A 23,738-nucleotide genomic window follows, 5' to 3' on the forward strand; every position below is an offset into this window, starting at 1 on the left:
AAACAAAACAAAACAAAACAAAAAAACAAAAAAAAAAAAAAAAAGAAAAAAAAAGAAAAGAAAAAGTAAAAGTAAGAGCAGATCAATTTGGTAAACAACTAGATAAAAAATTGGTCAGAGGCCTAGTATTTCCCAGCTCTTAAGTTTAAGCTGGAATACCTTCAGTTTGAATCTAGACTGAAGTAACATAGTGATTCTTGTCTCAAGAGGAAAATATAGGAAAAATAAAAATAGATCAGTAAAATTGTAAACTGAAATATATGATGTATGTGTACAGACATTTCTTCTAATAGTGAAGAATTTTGGAGAAAAATGCTAGGAAAAAGATTTTTGGCAGATATGCATAGAAAAGAGCATCTTAAGACTGATACTAGGCATATACAGGAAGAAATAGTATGGGCATTCAACTGAAAATGGCACATTGCCCCCCACCCAAGAGGTTAGCCCTGGCTGTCCTGGAGCTAGCTCAGGCTGGCTTCAAACTCAGAGATCTGCCTGTTTGTCTCCCAAGTGCCGAGATTCAAGGTGTTCCCACCACTGCTTGAGGTGGAATGTTCTTCAGGCTCAAACGTAAGTGTGTGCATCTAGAAGCCACAGTCAGCCCTGTGGCAGCTTTTGAGTCTTCTCTGAACACCTCGCTTATTCTTCATGACACTCACGGCATGCTCATTTACCTGCTTCCACCTTCCCTGACCATTATGCACCATTGTCTAGTTACTCAACCAGAGTTAATTAATCAAGACTATCATTTTGAAGTTACTTTATTTTTAGTTATGTATATATGTGGGTGCAATGCCCAAAGTTCAGAAGAGACTGGGTCTTGGGGAGCTGGAGTTACAGGGAGTTGTAAAGAGCCTGATGCCGGTGTTGGCAACCCAACCTAGGACCTCTGGAAGAGCAGCAAGCACTCTTAACCACAGAGCTAGAGCTCCAGAAACCCCTCCAAAGTATATGGCTAGGTATTATTCACGTATTAGAACAATTATTCAATTATACTATTGTACATGCTTACTACAATCAAAAATTTAAATGTATATAATATACAAAATGACTACACACTATTGAGTTCATTAAAAACAATGTAGTTGATATTTTAAATGTTTATATATGTATTTCTTGTTGTGTGGATGAGTGTATCCCTGTGTCACAGGAATGAGATACATTGGTTCCCTTTGAGCTGGAGTTACAGCTAGTTGTCAACCAATGACCATGGGTCCTGGGAACCAAACTTGGATCCTCTGTAAGAGCAGTACAAACTCTTAACCGCTGAAACATCACTTTAGTCCTTTAACTGTTTGCATTATTCAGATGGATGAGGTATTTTTAAATGGGTAGTTACTTGGGTGTGGTGATGGTGCATGTCTTTGATCCAAACACTCAGGAAACAGAGACAAGCAAATCTCTTGTGACTTCAAGGCCAGCTGGTCTACCAAGCAAGTTCCAGGTCAGCCACGGCCCAGAGTGAAACCCTGTCTAAGGCGGTTAGTAGTGGGGTAGGAAGAGGTATTTAGCTGTCTGGGTACAGTGGCACATACCTGCAATCCCATAACTCAGGAGTCAAAGGCAGGAGGATTTGTTCAAGTTCAGGACAAACCACAAATAGAACGTCCTAATAATATAAGATTTTTGGATGGGTGAGGAAGGCACTGTATTTAAATTATTAGAGCAGGTCTAAAATTTTTTAGATTTATTTTTGCTTCTTTTTCTGCAGTCAGTCATTCTTTTGCCCATTTGGTAGTGAACTGTTGATCTTTCTCGTTCTTATGTGAATCCAGCCTGTCCGTGACCAGCCAGGCGTGACTGGCTCTTACTTGTGCTGCCTCTTCCCCACATCTCTTTGTTTCCCTTCATTTTGAAGGTTTTCTTTAACATTACTTAAAATAATCTTTACCATCAAGACTTCAAAAAATATAATCAAATTCACATTTCCTTTCATGGAGGGTTTTACTTTACATATAAAACCATCTTCTCTTCTAGAATAAAACAATTCTGCTAGTTTCTTCTATTACTTATTTTCACTGTATATGTTGAAACCCATGATCTGTCAACTTGAGATATAAGTCCATTGCCCTCCTAAATGGCTACTGAGCTTTGAAGGCCCTGGGGAACACCCTCTCCTAACTTATACCTTTGGTGTATACTAAACACAAGTGTGTATTTGGGACTCCTTTAGACCTTTACCATTGGTAAAATGTTTTTCCCATTTGGTAAAAATCTGCTGAGGCCAGTTTTCCCTCATATTTCTGATTTTTATGAATTTCAAATCAGCTGTATGGTCCAACTTCTTCCAGTGTCCCCGATTCCTGCTGACGTCCTGCCCCAGATCTGAGTACCCATGTGAGAATTTCGTGTTGGAATGCACAGTAGGCTTTTGGCTTACCATCTTTGCCTTTAGTAATTTACATACACACATTTCTAGTTAGTTTTTTTTTTAAGTAAGTTTCTTTTTTTTAAAGTCAGTGTTAATTATTATTCATTGATTTCATAATATACATACATTAAATCAAAACAATTATGAAAAAATAGAACATTTTTTGTTGCTACATAGATATTTGAATTTTCAGTTTTCCCTTTTTTAGTTATTTTTTAATTAGATATTTTCTTTATTTACATTTCAAATGTTATCCCCCCCCCCTTTAAAGATTGATTTATCTTATTTATGTGAGTACACTGTCTTCAGACACACCAGAAGAGAGTATCAGATCCCATTACAGATGGTTGTGAGCCACCATGTGGTTGCTAGGAAGTGAACTCAGGACCTCTGGAAGAGCAGACAGTGCTCTTAACCTCTGAGCCATCTCTCCAGCCCTCTAGTTAGGTTTATTTCTAGATTTTTTTTTTTTATCCCCCTCCTGTCACTAAGAAAGTTCCTTTCTATGGCATACTTTTGAGTAGTTGCTAATCAGATACATAAAGGTTACTGGCTTTCTTTCTCATTTTATACCCTGGCATCAATACAAAATCTGTTTATCATAGTCACTCAGCTGACTCTTAGGCCTTTATGCACAGACTGAATCATTTATCAAGTTATTTTTTACCAAGTTCTTTCCAATTTTTATGACTTTCTTCTTCTATCTAACTGCTTTGCCCAATAATACATATGATTTTTTAAAAATTAGATGTATTGAGGGTGCAGTAGGGTATGTAGGTGGCAGAGTTTGGATGCATGTGCCAAGGCCCTGATATAGAGGACAGAGGACATCTTTTGGGAGTCAAGTTATTTCCTTCTCCTGGGTGTACGTTATCTACTGGGGGCAAGGTTATTAGGTTTGCATATTTTGATGGCCTAGTAAAACAATGTTAAATAACAATGAGAAGACTTTCAAACCCTTTATAGGATTGTTTATATTATTTAGTCATTAAACATGAAGGTAACTTTTACATTAGGGCAAGTACCGAGAATGTAAGTGTTTCAAGACTGTTCTCAGCTTTGAATGAATACTGAATTTATTAAATCAATCATAATGACAAGGAAAGAATAGCAACCATTAAAAATCTTTTTGAGCCGGGTGGTGGTGGCGCACACCTGTAATCCTAGCACTTGGGAGGCAGAGGCAGGTGGATTTCTGAGTTTGAGGCCAGCCTGGTCTACAGAGTGAGTTCTAGGACAGCCAGGGCTGCACAGAGAAACCCTGTCTCAAAAAACCAACAACAACAACAAAAAAAACCAAAACAACAACAACAACAACAACAAAAAACCAACAAAAAAATCTTTTTGAGCCTCGTTTTGTAGCATACACTTTAAACTCAGCCCAGAAGAGGCGGAGGCGGAGGCGAAGGTGGAGGCGGAGGCGGAGGCAAGTGGGTTTCTGTTAATTCAAGGCCAACCTGTTCTACACAGCAAGTTCCTGGCCAGGTACAGCCACAAAGTAAGATACTATCTCAAAAAAAAAAAAAAAAAAAAAAAATCTTGGTATTTACCATGTGAAGAAAACTTACATTAGATTGTCTTCATTAAAGTCAGGCTGAAGAGTTTCCAGAGGAAACAAAGATCCAAACCCAACACCCATGTTGAAGAATACAGCTGCTATATCAGACAATGATGGGATCCAGGGCCAAACCGGAGAGTCACTGAAAGTATCTGGTTAACACAAGAAATTATTTTAATTCAAACCTCTCATTCACAAAGCCATAATGAATCGTGATAATCCATCTCAGGTGGTTTGAGTATGCTTGTCCTAGGGAGTGACACTATTAGAAGGTGTGGCCTTGTTGGAGTAGGTGTGGCCATGGGCTTTAAGACCCTCCTCCTAACCATGTCAGTCTTTTCCTAGGGGCCTTCAGATGAAGATTTTGAACTCTCAGTTCCTCCTGTACCATGCCTGCCTGGACATTGCTATGTTCCCACTTTGATGATAATGGTCTGAACCTCTGAACCAGTAAGCTATCCTCAACTACATGCTGTCTTCATAAGAGTTGCCTTGATCATGGTGTCTGTTCACAGCAGTACAATTCTAACTAAGACACCATCTGTGAAACAGATTATTATTTTTTCCCTTCCTTCCTTCCATTTCTCTTCATTTTCAGACAAAAGTTCAGCTTGCAGCCCATGCATACTGATTTAAGGCATATGCCACCATACTTGGCTTTTATCACAATGATTTCACAGAAATGATAGCTGCTAATGATGTTTTTCATAATATAGTTAAGCTATGGATCATCATAAGTATAACTTCTCAGACTGTGTGAACTACATAATACAAGATATGAGTGATCCATCATAAAGTGTAAATAGTAAGGAAGTAATGTGTTTTGAAATGACCAGACACAATACTGGTTAAAATCCATAACACCATCAACACTGGAAGACTTTATCATCTTCAGTGCCTTTACAAATCTTCATCCCTCAAATAAAGGGCTGGTTAAACCATAATGCTTCTTTTAGTAAAAGGGCTTTCAAAGGCGAGAAAGTCCCCAGACTTACAATCAAAGGTTTCAATCCGCCTTAATGCACTATGTGCAAACATTAACACAATACCGTTGCTCATCCAAATGCCAGTTAGCATCAGGTGGTTCAAACTGAGCCCAGTGGTGTCCAGTGGTGTATCCTGTAATCCTAACAGCACTTGGAGGGCTGAGGCAAGATGATCAAGAATTGAAGGCAGGGCTGAAGAGATGGCTCAGAGGTTAAGAGCACTGTCTACCTTCCAGATCCAGAGGTCCTAAGTTTAATTCCCAGCAACCACATGGTAGCTCACAACCATCTGTAATGGGATCCTATGCCCTCTTCTGATGAGTCTGAAAATAGCTACAGTGTATTCACATACATAAAATAAGTAAATAAATCTTAAAAAAAAAAAAAAAGATTTCAAGGCCAGCCCAGGTTACAAACAAAGTTAGTTTGAGGATAGCCTGAGCTTCATAAGAGTATGTCAAACAATAAAACATTAAGTCTAAATAATAATAATTTTTTAGCCAGGCAGGGATGGCGCATGCCTGTAATCCCAGCACTTGGGAGGCAGAGGCAGGTGGATTTCTGAGTTTGAGGCCAGCCTGGTCTTCAGAGTGAGTTCCAGGACAGCCAGGGCTATATAGAGAAACCCTGTCTCAAAAACAAAAAATAAAAAAAAAAATTTTTTTAATTGGGTAATTTAACACATTTTCAACTATTTCTATCAACCGTATAAAATTACTCATGTTATATATTTTTTTAAGATTTAGGACATGAATGCCTGATGCCCTGAATCCCCAGTAACTAGAGTTTCAGACAGTTGTGAGCTGCCATGTGGAATTGAACCAGAGTCCTCTGCAAGAGCAGTCAATACTCTTAACCACTGAGCTACTTCTCCAATCTTTATATGTTAAATACTAAGGATTATCATCTGTTAAGATCATGTTTAATTCTAGTACCAGCAAAAATCAAAGCTAACAAAATCATGACTTTAATATCAAGCAATATGAGAGTATGTAATAAGCAACAGCACACACTACAGAAACTTATACTTACCATTTCTAATGGTTATTTCCATCAATGTACTTAAAATCTGCACCGACACAATACAATCTGTGTGAACCGACATCATCTGCCAAAAACAGATAAATATTAGAAAGGAAAGTTTAGTATTTGCTAGGTCCAAATGAAGCTACTTTGAGTCTGGTCATGAGAAGAACTTCCGTGTTTTTTTTTTTTTCTTAAAGATTTATTTATTTTATTTATATGAAATTTATATGTAGCTGTCTTCAGACATACCAGAAGAGGGCATCAGATCCCATTACTGATGGTTGTAAGCCACCATGTGGTTGCTGGTAATTGAACTCAGGATGAGCAGTCAGTGGTCTTAACCACTGAGCCATTGCTCCAGCCCCCATTTTTGGTTTTTGAAAACAGGGTTTCTCTATGTAGACCAGGATCCAGCTGCCCCTGCCTCCCAAGTGCTGAGATTAAAGGCATATGCCACCACATGCAGTTGTAAATATTGTTTTTAATCCTATCTCTTTAGGAGGCTAAGTCAGGAAGACTGTGAATTTGAGTCCAGCCTGGGCAAAGCAGTGACATCCCATTTCACAAAGGATTTCACATACACTTCACTAAAAAGAGGGTTTTATTACATGTGTAAACAATTCCTTACCAACTGCTTACCAATGGGTATACAAAATAGATACATAGGAAGTGGACCCACACACAGGTCTAGTTTCAGGTCAGGCCTCTTTCCATTCTAACAGGCTACTTGGTTTCTGTTGTTTCCTATCTTTACAACTTTTACCTGTAATTAATAAGTAAATACCACTTGGAACAATAGCACCACTCCAAATTAAATGTATATATAAGTGGGACTTGAAAGACGACTTGTTGTTATAGTATTAGTGAACAAGGGTGAGGACCTGAAGTCCTCCCTTAGTATCCAACTAAAACCCAAGTATGGCTGGTCATGTGCACACCTTTAATCCCAGAATTTGGGAGGCAAAGGTAGGCAGATCTCTGAGTTGAAGGCAGCCTGGCTTATAGAGTTCAGACCATCTAGGCCTATATAGTGAAACCTCACCTCAAAATACAAACAAACAAATTCAAGTATGGAGGTATATATTTGTTTTTTTGGTTTTTTGAATTTGGTTTTTTCCGAGACAGGGTTTCTCTGTGTAGCCCTTGCTGTCCTGGAACTCACTCTGTAGACCAGGCTGGCCTCAAACTCAGTATATTTGCTTTTTTTTTTTTTTTATATTTTGTTACTTTTCTGCATGTCAGTGTTTTGTTTGTATTTATGTCTGTGCATGACACACACGCAGTTCCCATGAAAACCAAGAGAGCACCAGATCTCCTGGGACTAGAATTATACAGGTTGTTGAGTGCTGCCATGTAGGTGCTGGGAATTTAATCTGGGTCCTGTAGAAGTACTCTTAACCAGTGAGCCATCTCTCCAGGCGAGCCGTGTGCATTTGTAATTCCCAGCTCTGGGGAAACAGAAGGAAGGAACCCTGAAGCTCACACTAGATAATAGGTGTGAAAGACTGTCTCAGAACCTTAAGTGGAAAGTAACTGAGGACATCCTTGTCAATCCCAAGCCAACACATGCGTATACATACTGCCTCTACAACTGTGCCCCCAGCAGCCCTACTAGACACCCCCCCCAAATCAAACATAAAGAAAAAGAGTGCTTCTAAGATGATCAATAGGCAAAAATCATAGAGGGTGAGAAGATAGTTTAGTTGGTAAAGTGTTTGCTGTTCAAGAAGAGAACCTGAGATCAATCGCCAGAACTTATGTTAAAAAAAAAAAAAAAGAAAGAAAAAAGAAAAAGCCAGGTGCAGTGTCATGTGTATTTAATCATGGTGCTAGTAAGGCTGAGAGGTGAATTCCTCTAACTTGCTGGATATGGTGATTTGAATGAAAATGGCCCCCAAAGGTTCACAGGGAGTAGTAACACTAGGAGGGGCCTTGTTGGAGGAAGTGTATCACTTGGGGTGGGCTTTAAGGTTTCAGAAGTTCAAGCCAAGTCCAGTGTCACTCTTTTCCAGCTGCCTGCCAATCCAAATATAGAATTCCCAATTCAGATGTAGAAGATTGTTCCTTCTCCAGTGAGCTGCCCTGCTTCCCACCATGATGGACTAAACATCTGAACTTGTTAAGTCGGCCCCAACCAAATGTTTTCCTTTATAAGAGTTGTCATCGTCATGGTGTTTCCTCACAGCAATAAAACCCTAAAACACTGGCCATGGAGTCTAGCCTACAAAGCAAGCGGAGGCCTAAAAGAACATCCCAGGTTTACCTCTGGCCTCTACATTTAAGCACCCATACAGGAGAGTCAAACCACAAATTAGTAATTGAAGTTACAAATAAATAATATACCCATACATTTTTAATTAGGTGAGGGGACTTGAATGTGGGTACATGTAGCCCCAGCTGGACTCAAACTAGTTATGCATCCAAGACTCTTGAGCCTCTTGCTTCCATCTCCTAAGGTTATTGTCTTAGTCAGGGTTTCTATTGCTGCACAAAACATCATGACCAAGAAGCAAGTTGGGGAGGAAAGGGTTTATTCAGCTTACACTTCCACATTGCTGTTCATCACCAAAGGAGGTCAGGACTGGAACTCAAGCAGGTCAGGAAACAGGAGCTGATGCAGAGGCCATGGAGGGATGTGACTTACTGGCTTGCTTTCTTATAGAACCCAAGACTACCAGCCCAGCGATGGCACCATCCTCAATGGGCCCTCCCCTCTTGATCGCTAATTAAGAAAATGCCTTACAGCTGGATCTCATGGAGGCACTTCCTCACCTGAAGCTCCTTTCTCTTTGATAATGCCAGTCTGTGTCAAGTTGACACACAAAACCAGCCAGTACAGATATGTTTATAGGTGGTACTACCATACCTAGTCACTCTCTAATTTTCTTTTTAAGGAAGGGCTTATCTTGGCTTATGGTTTTAGGAGACCACCCTATCACAGTAGAGGAGGCACAGAAGCAAGTCAGGCTAGTCACACTGCACTACACTCATGAAACAGCACTTACTCATTTAGTTCTCAGACAGGGTTTCATGTCTTCTAGTTCAAATTATCCTAATGAGAGACCATAGGGTCTCTATCTTGGCTCACCATCTTGGCTAGATCGAGTAGTCAGCCATTTATTTACTGCCTCTACCCTCATCCTGACACTCCTGGGGTTACAGATGCATACCACTCTGCACAGCTTTTCTGTGACTGCTGGGATCTGAGCTAGATCCTCACGCTTGGGAAGGAAGCACTTGACCACTACACCATCTTTCCAGGCCCAACTAAGGTACCAAAGATGTTCAGTTGTCACCAGAGACAAAGGAAGAACAGTAACTAGGAATTAGCTACCTTCATGACAGGATAGGATAGCCAGGTGATAGCGGTGCACTCATTTAAACACAGCACTCTGGAGGCAGACAGGTGGACCTCTGAGGTTAAAACTAGTCTGATGTACAGAATAAGTTCTAGGACAGCCAGTGTTACACACTATTTCAACACCCACACCCACTCCACACAAAAGAGAGGACAATCTGTGTTCATTAGTATTATAATTTGGTGCTCTTCTAGCCTGTCTTTCAACGGCAGGAGCTTATGTCATCACTCAATGACTGCATTTCCACTATGGCTACAAAAGTCCCTCTGGACATCAAGGCGTTCTCATTCCCTGTCTGTCTCTCTGATGCCTCCACTCTGAGATAGTCTTTTGCTCCTCTTCCTCCTGTGCTAGGTATGTTGCATAATGTGACTGTGGCGTTCCTTGGCTCCAGCAAGCCAAGGCACCCTTCACTGCTTTATCCTAACAAATCAGGGTATTAGAAAAGCAAGAGTCTTATGCTCAGTATAACTGGTAACTCAGTAAAAATGTAAAGGCTATCAATACTTGGTGAAATTATACTTTTATCTAGTACAGTGCTTCTCAACCTTCCTAATGCTGCGACCCCTTAATACAGTTCCCTATGTTGTGGTGACTCCCAATCATAACATTATTTTGTTGCTATTTTATAACTGTAATTTTGCTGTTATGAATCCTAATGTAAATGGCATACAGATGGTTGTAAGTGACGATGTCTGTGAAAAGGGCCCCTAAGGGGTCACAACTCACAGGTTGAGAATCACTGATCTAGTCAATCGTTTAACAAGATATAGGAATTTAGATCCAGAGACAAATAATACAAGCTTCAAAAACCTGTGGCTGTTTCGGATACTGTGCGCTCAGCACCAGGACTGAGGGCAGCCTAGGCTATGTAGTGAAATTCCTTGTCTCAGAAAATTCACAAGGGCCTAACTGGATCTCTGGAACTCACTCAGAAGGTAGAATAAGAGAACCAACTCCTAGAACCAACATATTCTCATTCATTCTCTCCCTTCCTCTCTCTCTCATTAAAACAAAAACAAAAATAAACCCAACTGTAAAAATGTTTGTAGAACACACACTACTTCAACTGCTATCCTTCTACCCAGAACCATAGATTGTAACCACAATAAATTTAAATCTAAACTACAAGGAATAAACCAAAATCTGCTCAGCCAGGTACACAGCTTAAGCCAATTTAAAAAAAAAAAAAAAACTACTTTAAGAATGTCTTTGGGGGCTGGTGAGATGGCTCTGCAGTTAAGAGCACTGATTGCTCTTCCGAAGGTCCTGAGTTCAAATCCCAGCAACCACATGGTGGTTTGCAACCATACTCCGTAATGAGATCTGATGCCTTCTTCTGGTGTGCCTGAAGACAGCTATAATGTACTTACATATAATAATAAATAAATCTTAAAAAAAAAAAAGAACATCTTTGTTGTGTCTGTTTTAAGCTCGCCTATCAAGAGAAAGTAACACTCAAAGACATGCTCCACATGGGCGGGAGGTGGGGTCATCTCGAGGAGATGAGAGGTGCTCAAGAGTCAATGAGGGTGACCTTCTCTGTGACTCACAGTATTGGGCATAGAGAGCTTGAAGAGGCCACTTGAAGCTAGGCAGGAACCCCAGTGGAGTGAGAGGTTCCACCCAGCAGCTAACTCAGATGATGCAAACACCCATAGCCAAACAGTGGGTGGAGCTTGGGGACTCTTATAGAAGAGTTAGGGTAAGGATTGAGGGCCCTAAAGGGGACAGGAACTATAGGAAGACCAACAGAGTCAACTAACCTGGACCCTTGAGGTTCTCAGAGACTGAACCACCAACCAAAGAGCATACACAGGCTGGGCTGGACTTAGGCCCCCAACCCATATGTAACAGATGTACAGCTTGGTTTTAATGTGGGTCTCTAACAACTGGAACAGGGGCTATTCCAAAACCCATTGCCTATTTGTAGGATATGTTCTTCTAGCTGGCTGCCTTGTCTGGCCTCAGTGGGAAAGGATATCCCCACCCCACCCCACCCCCACCATCTGATGTACTAGGGTAGGGGGATACACCTTTCATTGGAGAACAGGAGTGGGGGATAGGGGAAGCATTCTGAGAGGGGAGGCAAGGAGATGTAACACAGTACGTATACAATAAGACTGCCTATGATCAGAGGCTGGTTTAAACAAATCATAGTATAGAAAAACAAAGGAATTTGACAAAGCTATTAAAAAGGATAATAGTCGTATACTGAGAGGAAGATACTCAATTATTTGTTATCAGAATAAATGATTTACATAGCAAATAGACATGTTCATTTACTCTGACTGACACAGTATTTTTTTTTCTTTGCAGTATGGGGGACTGAACCTAGGACAGGGCCTATCCATTTAGAAAGTACTCCCAATTCCATCTCCATCCAGGTCATATTTCATTTTCAATTGGCCTTATGACCAATTTATGACCCTCCTGCCTAATCCTGTGGGTAACTGAGATCACAGATGTATGCCATCAGACCTGGCTCATAGTCAATTTGTTTGTTTTGAGACAGGGTTTCACATAGTTACAGCTGAACTGTATCTGAGGATGACCTTGTAATTTGGCCTTTACCTCTTTCAGGTGTTGGGATGACAGGCACATGCCCCTGTGTTCAGTGAACATGATTCTGGGTACTGAACACAGGAATTACAGGCATGTGGCACTGTGCTCAATTTATTCAAGACCGGGGATCAAATATAGGGATTCGTGCTTTCTAGGCAAGTCATTAATTTTGTATGCAGACAATCATTGAGAAAACATTGACCACAATGTCAACAGCAGGTGGAAATAAAGACTTGGAATAAATTTAGTCTGCTTTTTATAATTTGAATCTTATACAACAAAACATTTCTCTTTGAATTCTCTTTGAAATGAAAAAAAAATAAAACTTAAGTAGTGAACTCTTTCTGGTCTACTACATTTGGACATACATGATAATACAACAAAACAAAACAAAAAAACAACAAGCTGGCTGGGGTGGAGCATGTCTTTAATCTCAGTCCTCAGAAGACAGAGAAAGTTGGACCTGTTAGTTCGAGGCCAGCCTGTCTATATAGTGAATTCCTGGACAGCTAAAGCTAGTAAGACCCTTTCTCTAACTTAATAAGCAAATTAAAAAAATTTTTTCTTTTATCCTCTGAAAGAACAGGAAGTGTTCTTAACCACTAAGTCACCTCTCCAGCTTTTATTAATTAATTAAGGATTTCAACAATGTTTAGCTTAGGCTGGTTTCAAACTCTCTTGGCAGCATGAAAAGGTCTTGAACTTGAGCTGTTCCTGCCTCAGTCTCTGAAGTCGCTATTATTAGAGGTACAAAACAGAATGCCTGGCTCATTTTTATTACATTTTAGGGGAAAAAAAAAGGCATCTGGGCAGAGTATGGTGGCACAAATGTATAACCCAGCACTGAGCTACCCAGCCTGACCTTGGTCTTCAAAAACATCCAACACAGTCAGGACTATTAACATTAAAATGTATCTAATTTGCAAACGGTAACAGTCAAGGTTGTCTAATCATTGTAAGGGAATTGAAAAACAGAGATGAGAAAATGTGTTTTACAGATAAAATATTTATTATCTTAATTTCCAAAGAATGATTCAGCAAGGTATAGAAATCTACTTAGTGGAAGAATGCTTGTATGTGTGACAGTCCATATCAACAACATAAAAATATAGAAAAATATGTAATCAGGGACTATGGAAACCCCAGTCAAGTTTAAAATTATAAATACAAATATGCAGGTGAGGTAGATGTGTAGATGTTTCACTGAAAACTGCTGAGCAGACAGTTATCTTCAGATGTGCACCCATAGTATGACGAGAGGAACACTGTAAGAGTGACATTAACAAGCTAAAGCCTGTTCAGAGATAGCACCAAGGCAGCAAGGAGGCCAATGGGAAATACGGAGAAGGATCATGAGGGTCATGAGTATTTTAATATAATTTAAGGCGAATGAGTTTTACTGTGGGAGCGACAGAAAAGATAATTAGTACCAGCAGATCAAAACTGTTAACCATTTCAGGCAAATGCTGCTCTGTGGTCTTTCTACTACCAGCTGTCACTGTGGACAAAGCTCCTCTCCCACGTAGCCGGAAGCTCCCTTTCAATTTCTTTTGTATGGTGACAAGGGTGAGGGCCCATTCAACCAACTTTGGTCCTCTGATTTCACCTTACTAGAAATGTCTCATAGCAGGGTGGTGGTGGAGGTTGAGGCAAGTGGATCAAGGCCAGCCTGGTCTACAGAGCAAGTTCCAGCACAGCCAGGGCTACACAGAGAGAAGCCCTGTTTCCCTGTGAGAAAAAGCCATGAAAACAAAAGCAAAATCCAAAAACATGACTACATTCCATTAAAGAAAAACAAATCTCAGCACTGGGAGGCAGAGGCACTCTCATGTTTTTGAGTTGGAGGACAACCTGGTCTATAGTTCCAGGCTGGCTAGGGCTACAAAGACAAACCCTGTGTTCAAAAACCAAAACCAAGCAAGCAAGCAAGCAACAAAACTTGACGTGAATCTTGTCCTTGGAAGGAGAATTGTATCTTAACTGGGCACTTAACCAAATCCACTATATTAAATACTAAATTACTGTCTTCTTGATATGTCCAGAGCAATAAACATCTACATTCATGTCTAACATATCTAGAGGAACACCAAAGCAATATATAAAATCTACATCATTTAAACAGAAACAAAGACTTATAAATGAATTTAAGTATTAAATATGGACATGGAAGAGAAACATTGAGATTGCATAAAAAAAAAAAATAAATACATGGGGGCTGCCAACAAGGCTGAGCGGTTAAGAGTAAGATCTTGTACTGCTCTCACAGAGAACTAGAATTCAGTTCCTGGCATGCATGTCCAGTGACTCAGTCACCTGTAATGCCAGCTTCAAGGGATCTGACACTTCTGGCCACCACAGGTGCTTGTGCTCACAGGCACATACTCAATACTTAGACATCTATGAATAGGTAATATCAGAACATAGGTACTCTTGTGGTTAAAAGCTCTGACTGCTCTTCCGGAGGACCTAAGTTCCATTCCCAACAACCACATGGTGGCTCACAACTATCCATAATGGAATCCAACACCCTCTTCTGGCGTGTCTGAAAACAGCAATGGTGTAATGGTATGTGTGTGTGTGTATAAAATAAATCTTTAAAAAGTAATAAAAAAAAGAGAAAGAAAGAGCATTGGCTCTTCCTGCCTCATTTTATTCCCCCAGAAATCATGGATTTAATATGACTGGAATGATGTTTTTCTGCTTAAAGTGAAAAAAAAAAAGAAAAGAAAAATTCATTTACCCATTTAATTAGTGTATACGGGGTATGTGCATGATCTAAGTAGAGGCCAGACATAATTTTCTCGAGGTGGTTCTTTCCTTCTACCCTGTGAGGTCTGGGCATTGAACTCATGTTGTGAGGCTTGGTGGCAAACACTTTCACTCCTAAGCCATTTTGCTAGAACCTAGGAGGTTATTGAGTAGGAAATATAGTAGGTACCCACTATAAGCCCCAAACAATTCTCTTACCCGAAACAGCCACTTTAACACAGGTACAGGACATTGGACGTAGTGGTATGCAGTGGTAAGGAAGCCTTGTGTTGTCAAAAAAATCTGATCTGTTTTTCCTGATCTAGAAACAGAAAAATCAGTGATTGTTAGGGAAAAAAAACCTCTAGCACAAACATATTTGACATAATCAGAGAAACGAGTAAGCAAACTTCAGTTGAAGGAGGTGGAGTCCACACTTTACATGGAACAGGTTTTCACATAACTGATGGTGATTTGACTCACTCTGTGGGCCCCACACTCCTCTGTGGACAAAGACACATTTGTATGCAGCACTCAGAGTGCACCGAGTCTGAGGACATGAGCTTTTGTCAGTTCAGGGATGAACTTCCTAAAGTGCAGCACCAGAATCCACATGGTCTTCGTAGACCTGAAATGCCGCACCCCCCAGAACGGTTATCCTAGTCTAGTACTGGGCAGAGCCTAAGAGCTGTCCACCTCAGTATCTGTTTTTTTTGTCTTTCTTGATAGTACCTACATTCTGACTTTTAGCTGGGGAAATCACTTGCTCTATGTGGAACTGCTGACAGAAGTCCACCCAATCAGCCACCAGCAAAAGCATGCTCAGGTTGTACGTGCCTTTTGAGAATCTGAACAGGAAGTTAGAATATAATAAAGCAGTAAGATAGTACTAGTGGGGAAAAAACATGGGAAAAACAGTAGACCAGAGCCAGGACTCCCTAGCCATGAAGTAAAACAAACCTTGGTCAAACCCCAGCTATTCTGACAGCCACTGTAACTACTGTTGTCACTGCTGTCCCTTTCCTTTTGTGGTACTGAGAATATGTTTTTGGAGAAAAAGTCCTGCTCTGCAGGTTCAGGGTGACTTCAAACCTGTGATCTTCCTGCCCCAGCCACTCTAGGGTTACAGTGAACTGTCATGGCTAGATTTTACACTCAATTCTCTACTTTGAGATAGTATCTCTTGTAGCTCAGGCAAGCCTCAAACTTGCAAGTTGAAGATGACTTGGAAAGTTTTTTCACTTTTCCTTACCCAGTGTGTGCCATCACCTCTGCTTTACGTGGTGCTGAAGAGCAAAGAGCCCAGGGCTCTGTATATGCTACATAATCACTCTAGCAACTAAGCTACAGTTCCAGACATTCCTCATGTATTTAATCCTATCTGATGAAAGTATGGGACGGGAAAAAAAAAAAAAGAAAGTATGGGATGTACTATGCTTAAGGCCTTTGGTTTTATTTCTAGCACTGTAAACAGTAGGAAAACCTAAGCTGTCACCTACAAGGCAGTGGCAAACTTTTACTGGGCCCTAATCAAAAACTTTTAAGAGCAATTTTTGAAAAAAAGATGTTATGTGTATAAGTGTTTTTGCCTCTGTGATGGATATTCTTGGTTGTCAATTTGACTATTCATGGACTTAACTAAAACCCAAATGACTGGGCATACCCGTGAGGGGTTTTTTCTTTTTCATTTTTTTTAAAGATTTATTTATTTTCATGTGCATTGATTGGTGTTTTGCCAACATGAATATGTCTACATAAAGATGCCAGATCCCCTAGTCGAGCTGCCACATGGGTACTTGGAATTGAATCTGGGTTCTCTGGAAGAACAGCCAGTGCTCTTAGCTGCTGAGCCATCTCTCCAGCCCTGTTTGGGATTTTTCCCCTTAATAAAGCCATCTGAAGTAGGAAGAAGACCCATTTCTTTTTCTTTTATTGTTTGAGACAGGGTTTCTCTGTGTAAGCCTGCCTGACCTGCACCTCACTCTGTAGATGACACTGGCCTCAACCTCACAGAGATCTGCCTGCTTCAGCTTCCCTAGTGCTGGGATTAAAGTTTAGGTTCTCCCTACCTCCCAGCCTATATAAAGAACAGAGAAGAAGAACGATAGAATGATTACACCCCCCCCCCCATCCCCTTGCTTTGGCTCTTGTTTTCCTAGGAAGTTCATTCATTCACAGGCATTAAAGCTTACTTCTTCAGGATGCCAGTTGAGACATCTAACCTCTTGGACTGAATAACTGGACTTCTAGACCTTCCTTTTGTAGACAGCCACTGGACCACAGCCTGTAAACCATTCTACTAAATCCCCTTTCTATACCTACACATTCACATTGTAAGTTCTGTTTCTCTAGACCAATGGTTCTCAACCTTCCTACTGCTGTGACCTTTTAATACAGCTTAAGTTGTAGTGATCCCAACCATAAAATTATTCTTATAGGTACTTCATAACTGTAGTTTTACTACTTTTGAGTTGTAATGTAACTATCTGTGCTATCCAATGGTCTTAGGTGATCCCTAAAGAGCTCATGACTCATAGGTTACACTGCTCTAGGGCACCCTGACTACTATACCTGCATGCACGTACTACACATACATGCCTGGTATCCACAAAGGTCAGAACAATGTTAGATCCTCTGGAACTGGTACTGGAACTGGAGTTATGTACAGTTCTGAGCTACCATGCAGGTGCTGGGAATTGAACCTGGGCCCTCTGCAAGAGCAGTTAAGTGCTCTTAACCACTGAATTATCTTTCCATCCCTTAGAACAAATTTTTATACAGGAAAAAAAATCCAAACGTTTATGATTTACTTACTTGAGAATAAGCTTTTCCACAGCACTTTCTCCAATAAAACCAGAGTCTCTTAAATCTAAGGTATATTGATTGAAAATTTTTCCAGAATTGAGGAAATTAAATATTTCTTCACCTGGATGATGATCAGGAATAGCATCAACTGTAACTGAAAATTTCTTTAGAAATTCCCTGAAATACAAGGATCATTGAATATCAAAGAGTTAGGACATACATGACTTTATACTTAAAATATGAAGGCAAAACACTTGGCAAACTCTGAAGAATCAGCATTTTGTGTGTGCTTTTTTGAGACAGGGTTTCTCTGTGCAATCCTGGCTGTCCTGAAACTTGCTCTGTAGACCAGGCTGATCTCGAGACCTCAGAGATCTGTCTGTTTCTGCCTCCCGCAGGCTGGAATTAATGACATGTGCTAACATGACAGGCTCAATGAAAAAATTTTAAGCATATTATAAATTTTAAAAATTGATTAACTCAGGCTGAGGAGATGGCACAGTAGGTAAAGTATTGATTTCAGACTGTAAGACTGGTTTAAGAATATTTTAGCTAGTGTGGTGGTACATGACTTTGATCCCAGCATTCTAGAGGCAGTGGCTGCAGGATCTCTGTTGAGTTCCAGTCCAGCCTGGTCTACAGAGAATTCCAGGCCAGACAGGGCTCTTACACAGAAAAATCCTGTCTCAAGAAGAAGGGGGGTTGGAGTGGGGAGGAAGGAAGTGAGGGAGGGGCACAGACAGACAGAATGTTTTGCAGTCCTTCTTATGGCTACCCATTTCACATTTTCAGTAGTAAAAACCACTGAATCTTAGTGTTAAGAATGAGATGTAATTTGGTTTTAATGTTTGCCTTTCAATGAAACCCAATTGTATCTCAGTCACTGAGCAGCCAGCCAAAGGGCCAGCAGCTATTTTATAAAAATCAAATTTAAAAAATGGTGAAATAAGCTGGGCAGTGGTGGCGCACGCCTGTAATCCCAGCACTCTGGGAGGCAGAGGCAGGCGGATTTCTGAGTTCGAGGCCAGCCTGGTCTACAGAGTGAGTCCCAGGAAAGCCAGGGCTATACGGAGAAACCCTGTCTCAAAAAAAACCAAAAACCAAAAACCACCTAAATAAATAAATAAATAAATAAGAAAGAAAGAAAGAAAGAAAGAAAGAAAGAAAGAAAGAAAGAAAGAAAGAAAGAAAGACGCTACCTGTGTTCCTCCAAAAGGCCATCCTCATCATCTGTACTATCCTGGTCACCAATTCTGATAGGAGATTTAATGCCACGGCCCTGTCTTATGTCTTCCTGTAGCTGTTTCTGTAGTTCATCTAGCCTGAAAAGTGAAAAGAATGTCATAATAAATAATTCATATTCATTCATTCTTGAGACAGGGTCTCTCTATGTAGTTCTGGAACTCTCTATATAGACCAACCTGGCCTTAAATTCAGATCCACCTGCCTTCTGAGTATTGGGAGTAAAGGCATGCACACCAGGCCAAGCTTATGATTTATTTAAAAACAGACAACTTTTGCTGTGATCTAAAAGCGACACCAAGGAAAACTCTTACCAAGTACTGTTAGATAACAAGTTATGCTATAATGTAGGGTAAATCATATCTCTAAAATATATTACACAATTTTTAAAAAGTTCTACTTTATATGTTTTTTGCCTAAATGCATGTTTGTGCAGTACCCACAGAGGCCAGAAGAGGGGGTTGGATCTCCTGGCACTAGAGTCACAAATGATTGTGAGGAATCACGTGGGCACTGAGAAGCAAACATGGGTCCTCTGGAAGAGCAACCAGTGCTCTTAATCACTGAGCCATCTCTCCAGCCCTTTCAGCATTTCTTTACAACTAGAAATTTTAAGAATGATCTATCCAAACCAGAAATAGAAAAAGAAAAAAATAGTAAATAATGACCAAATTTGATTGTCTTCTCTAATCGTTAACACTCACTGACATCTTTTAGACCAACACCCTTATAATGTTAAATTGGTTTTTGTCTTCATCGTGGTCACATGATTATTATGATTACCACATGTAACACTTGATGTGCATTTACTATGGAACACCAAACCACAAATTCTTGGTGAGATTAAAGGAAAATAAATGATCAATAGACTCACTGTTCTCTCATTATCAATGGGTCAATTATCACACCAAATATTACTTCTGTCATTGGTATGAGAACACTCAATATTATTGCCATTTTTACCATTATTTTTGTGTTTGTGTGCATGTTGAAACAGGTCTTTTGATATATCCTAGGCTGATCTGACAGTGTGTGTGTGTGTGTGTGTGTGTGTGTGTGTGACCACATGTAGCAATGCTTAATTTTAAATAATTTCTCTAAATTCACAGGGAAAAACTTTTAACCTAAACGTCTGAAGATTTCCTATAGTTATATGTTTAACAAGGTTAAGATTTTTAACTTCTATGTAATTCAGTTATATAAACTTCCTTTTAAAGTTACTTAGAAAAATATTTTTTTTTCATTTGTGTGGGTGTGACTGTGGTGGCTAGAAAAACATTGGAACTGAAGCTTTCAACAGTTGTGGGTTGTCCAGTGTGGTGGGTGCTGGCAACTCAACTGTAGTCCTCTGCAAAAACAGCAAGTCTTCTTTATCAAGGAGCCATCTCTCTGCCCCCCACAACAAGCTTTTTAAAGAAACACTATTTATTTACTTACTAACTTATTTATGGATTGTGGTCATGGAGGTGGTTGGCAAGTATGTGTCACAGTGCATGCTTGAAGGCCAGAGGTCAACTTATAGGATTCTACCATGGGGATTCTCAAGACCGAACTCATGTCATCAGTTTTTGGTGGCAAGTGCTCTCACAGGCTCCAGTCATCAGCTAACCTTTAAATGAAGTTTTCTGGGCTAGTACATGAGCAGACATGCTGTTCTGATGTCATTAACAGTAAGTCTGCAATCACATACATAATTTTTTAACTCAACGCTTAATTTATGTGCACATGTGATTATGTGTGTCCACATATTTGTGTGTTTCCAAGGAAGCCAGAGAAGGGTGTTGAAGCCCTTTGAGCTATAGGCACAGGCGGTTGTGAGATCCCAGACTTGGGTTTTGGTAAACAAACTCAGGCCCTTTCGAAGCACAGCAGATGCTCTTAGCCAGTGAGCCCTATCTCTAGGCTCATTGTTTAAAACTTTTATATGTGCTTTAATTTTTAAAATTATATTTAAGCTAGGCATAGTGGAGTATGCCTTTAACCCCAGAACTCAGGAGGCAGAGGAAGGTAGATCTCTGTGAGTTTGAGGTCAGCCTCATCTACACAGTGAGTTCTAGGACAGCTAGAGCTACATAGTGAGACCCTACCTCAAAAAACCAAAAGTAAACAAACAAAATTACATTTACTTCCTTGTGTGTGTGTGTGTGTGTGTGTGTGTGTGTGTGTGTGAGACTAAAGAGTCCATTCTTTCCTTTCCCCATGTAAGTCTTAGGCCTTGAACTCTGGATGGTAAGCTCAGCAAACGCCTTTACCCACTGCACCATCTCACTGGCCATGTATTTATTGAGATGAACTAAATTCATAGCACTCTTCCTGACTCTGATTCCCAAGTTCTTGAATTACAACGACAAATACATTCAGCTAGTCACATAAGCATCATTAGGAAAATCACTACCCTCAATTTCTTGATGTGTATAATGTAGGTTGCTTATTATTTTGAACTATTTCGTCCAAAATTAACATGACACAGAAAACATGTATGGCTATCTTGGTTTCAAAACTCATTCTTAATGTTAGGTATGGTGGTATACAACTGTAATCCCAAAATTTGGGGAGACAGAGCAGAAGAATCCAATCTTTGAGGCCAACCGTAACAATATACTGAGATCATGTTTAATTAAGCAAGTAACCTTTCCTCCAGTCCAAGAAAACAGTAAAAAATGTCTGAAATTGGTAAACATATAAAAAAAAAAAAAAGTTTGGATTTTAAAATATTTATTTCCCTAAGTGAAATCAATTTATTTATAATAAAGAATAAATAACTATGGTTCTTTACTTAGAGTAGTTTATATCCATATTCTATGAAAACTGGGTTTTTTTAAGAGTCAAATGTTGCTAATTTTTTAAAATTATGGGATGCTTCATGAATCTGCTTGTCATCCTGTACAGGGTCAAGCTAATTGTCCCTGTATTGCTCCAATGTTAGTATATGTGCTGCTGAAGTAACCAAACATAAAAATCAAGGTCCTACTTCTGTGCTATCAATAAAAACTAATAAAAACCAGGCAGTGGCTCTCAATAGACATTACTCCAAAATTATCAAGAGGCCTAAAACCATACAAAAATGTATTAAAAATGCCAATCAAAACCATGATGAGAAACCATACCATTCCATGTCCTTTAAGATGGCTGGGTGTGTATGTGGGATATGAATATGAATGAATAGCAAGTGCTAGAAAAAATGTGGAGAAGAGAAATCCTAATGCACTGCAGATGGTAATGTAAAATGTTGTACTTGCTACAAAAGACAGTGTGGCAGTTGTCCCAAATCCCAACAATTACCTCAAGTTCAGTAAGTCCTGGTGTAGGTCCAGACTCAAAATATAGAAATCATCATAGCGTTTTTTTCTACAAGAGCTGAAAAATGGGCACTATCCAAGTGGCTATTAATGGATAAGTGAACAAAATTGTGGCATGTATGCAAGACACAACAGTCAACCTGAAGAAGGAAATATGACCCAACCTTCACTACAAACAATGAAAATATCATGCTAATTACAATACTATAGATATAGTAAGAAAACCAATAAATGATCTCACATGAAATATCTAGAGTAGTCAACTTCATAGGAACAGGAAGAAAAATACAAATGGTAGTTTGTCAAAGGCAAGGAGGCAGAGCAGAACGGAAAGGGACATGGAGTTCAGTTTGAGAGGATGAAGAACACTCTGGAGCTAGGTGGTAGTGATGTCAGTGTGCTAATACAACCCAAACTATTGAGAATGATATAGGATTGTGGTGATGACTCAGTGCATAAAGTACCTCCTGCACAGAATCAGGCCCAGAGTTTGAATTCTCAAAACCCACATAAAGCTGCATGCATATACCAGGTGTGTTGGTGCATGCCCTTAATTCCAAAACCCAGTAGGCAGAGGCAGGCAGAATTCTGTAAGTTTGAGGCCAGCCAGAGTTATACAGCAAGATCCTATCTCTAAAAAAAGGGCACTGGCTGCATAGCACAAGTGTCTGTAATCCCAGTGCTTCAATAGGAAAATGGGAAGCAGAGAAAGGAGATGCTGATGAAGCTCACGGGTCAGCTAAGGCTGGCATACACAGTAGTTTGAGCCTGCCTCAAACACAACAGAAGGGGAGGACTGTCCTCAGATCTTCACACGCATGCTACAGCAAACATGCACTAGCACCCTCATGCATATACTGTACGTGCACACATATAATGAAAATACATTCTATTCATGCTTTTCATCAAGGATACAGTAAGATACTGATATAACAAGCAAAAAGGAGTTTATATTAAAAATGTAATATACAGCATACGGTAAAAACCTGTATTTTTTGATGTCTCTTGAACAAGAGAACACACCTTATTTCTAAAACAGTTGACAAGAGAATTAGAATAATAGTACCCCTACAAAATGCATGTTAATTTCTAGTTCTCTTGGGATTTTTGGTGGACTGTGGACAGAAGTCACAGCTTTGTACTTGCTTGGCAATCACTTGACACTGAGCTAAATCCCCAACCCCATATATACTAATATACTATTCTAAGGTAAATTAAAGCCAAATCCATAGCAAAGCAGTTTGTTACATGTAACAGATTATGATTTAACCAACCTCTGTGTATCTTCCATCTCCTTTACCAGTCGCTCTAAGGTATTTGTGTAAGTTCCAGTCTGAGCATATTCCTAAAACAAAAAGAAAGTTTAAAAAATACTTTATAACTTACCTTAGTAGAAGAACTGGAATATTTTAAAGTTGTTCAGAGTACTAATGACTATTTTCTATGTCAGTAACCTGGGTCTGGATGACATCCTTTGTAAAGGAAAAATTTCATCATCATGCTTTAAATCTAGTATTCTATACTTCAGGCAATTTGATCTCAATATCCATTAGAAGGAGGGACACTACCTGTAAAACCCTGACAGCCTCAGGATCTGAATGCAAATACCCAAGGGCTCAGTGGTGACTCTATCTTTGCTTCTGCATTCTTTTTTAGTGAAGTCAATTTACTTCTAATTGACTTCTACTTACTTCCAATTACTATTACTAGTTTTTAGGTTTTACCATGGAATATTACACTTTCCCCACCAAACTTTACAGAAATCTTAAAATTAATACA

At 39.7% G+C, this 23,738-nt stretch overlaps 1 protein-coding gene and 1 pseudogene across 3 annotated transcripts in view; both read right to left on the reverse strand.

Annotated features, from left to right (window-relative positions):
- The window catches only part of Slf2 (SMC5-SMC6 complex localization factor 2), a 51,550-nt gene that overhangs the window by 16,056 nt on the left and 11,756 nt on the right, over nt 1-23,738 (reverse strand). For all 3 annotated transcript variants that reach the window (XM_052185104.1, XM_052185113.1, XM_052185124.1), the window contains 6 exons: nt 23,234-23,304; nt 18,618-18,740; nt 17,428-17,595; nt 14,833-14,935; nt 5,948-6,023; nt 3,940-4,081 (listed from right to left, as the gene is read on the reverse strand). In XM_052185104.1, coding sequence (XP_052041064.1) covers nt 3,940-4,081; nt 5,948-6,023; nt 14,833-14,935; nt 17,428-17,595; nt 18,618-18,740; nt 23,234-23,304 — 683 coding nt within the window. The remainder of the gene's footprint in view (nt 1-3,939; nt 4,082-5,947; nt 6,024-14,832; nt 14,936-17,427; nt 17,596-18,617; nt 18,741-23,233; nt 23,305-23,738) is intronic.
- LOC127676643 (uncharacterized) lies at nt 21,506-21,606 on the reverse strand (annotated as a pseudogene).

Source organism: Apodemus sylvaticus, chromosome 1, assembly GCF_947179515.1.
Source record: "Apodemus sylvaticus chromosome 1, mApoSyl1.1, whole genome shotgun sequence".
In the NCBI taxonomy this organism is placed as follows: Eukaryota; Metazoa; Chordata; class Mammalia; order Rodentia; family Muridae; genus Apodemus; species Apodemus sylvaticus.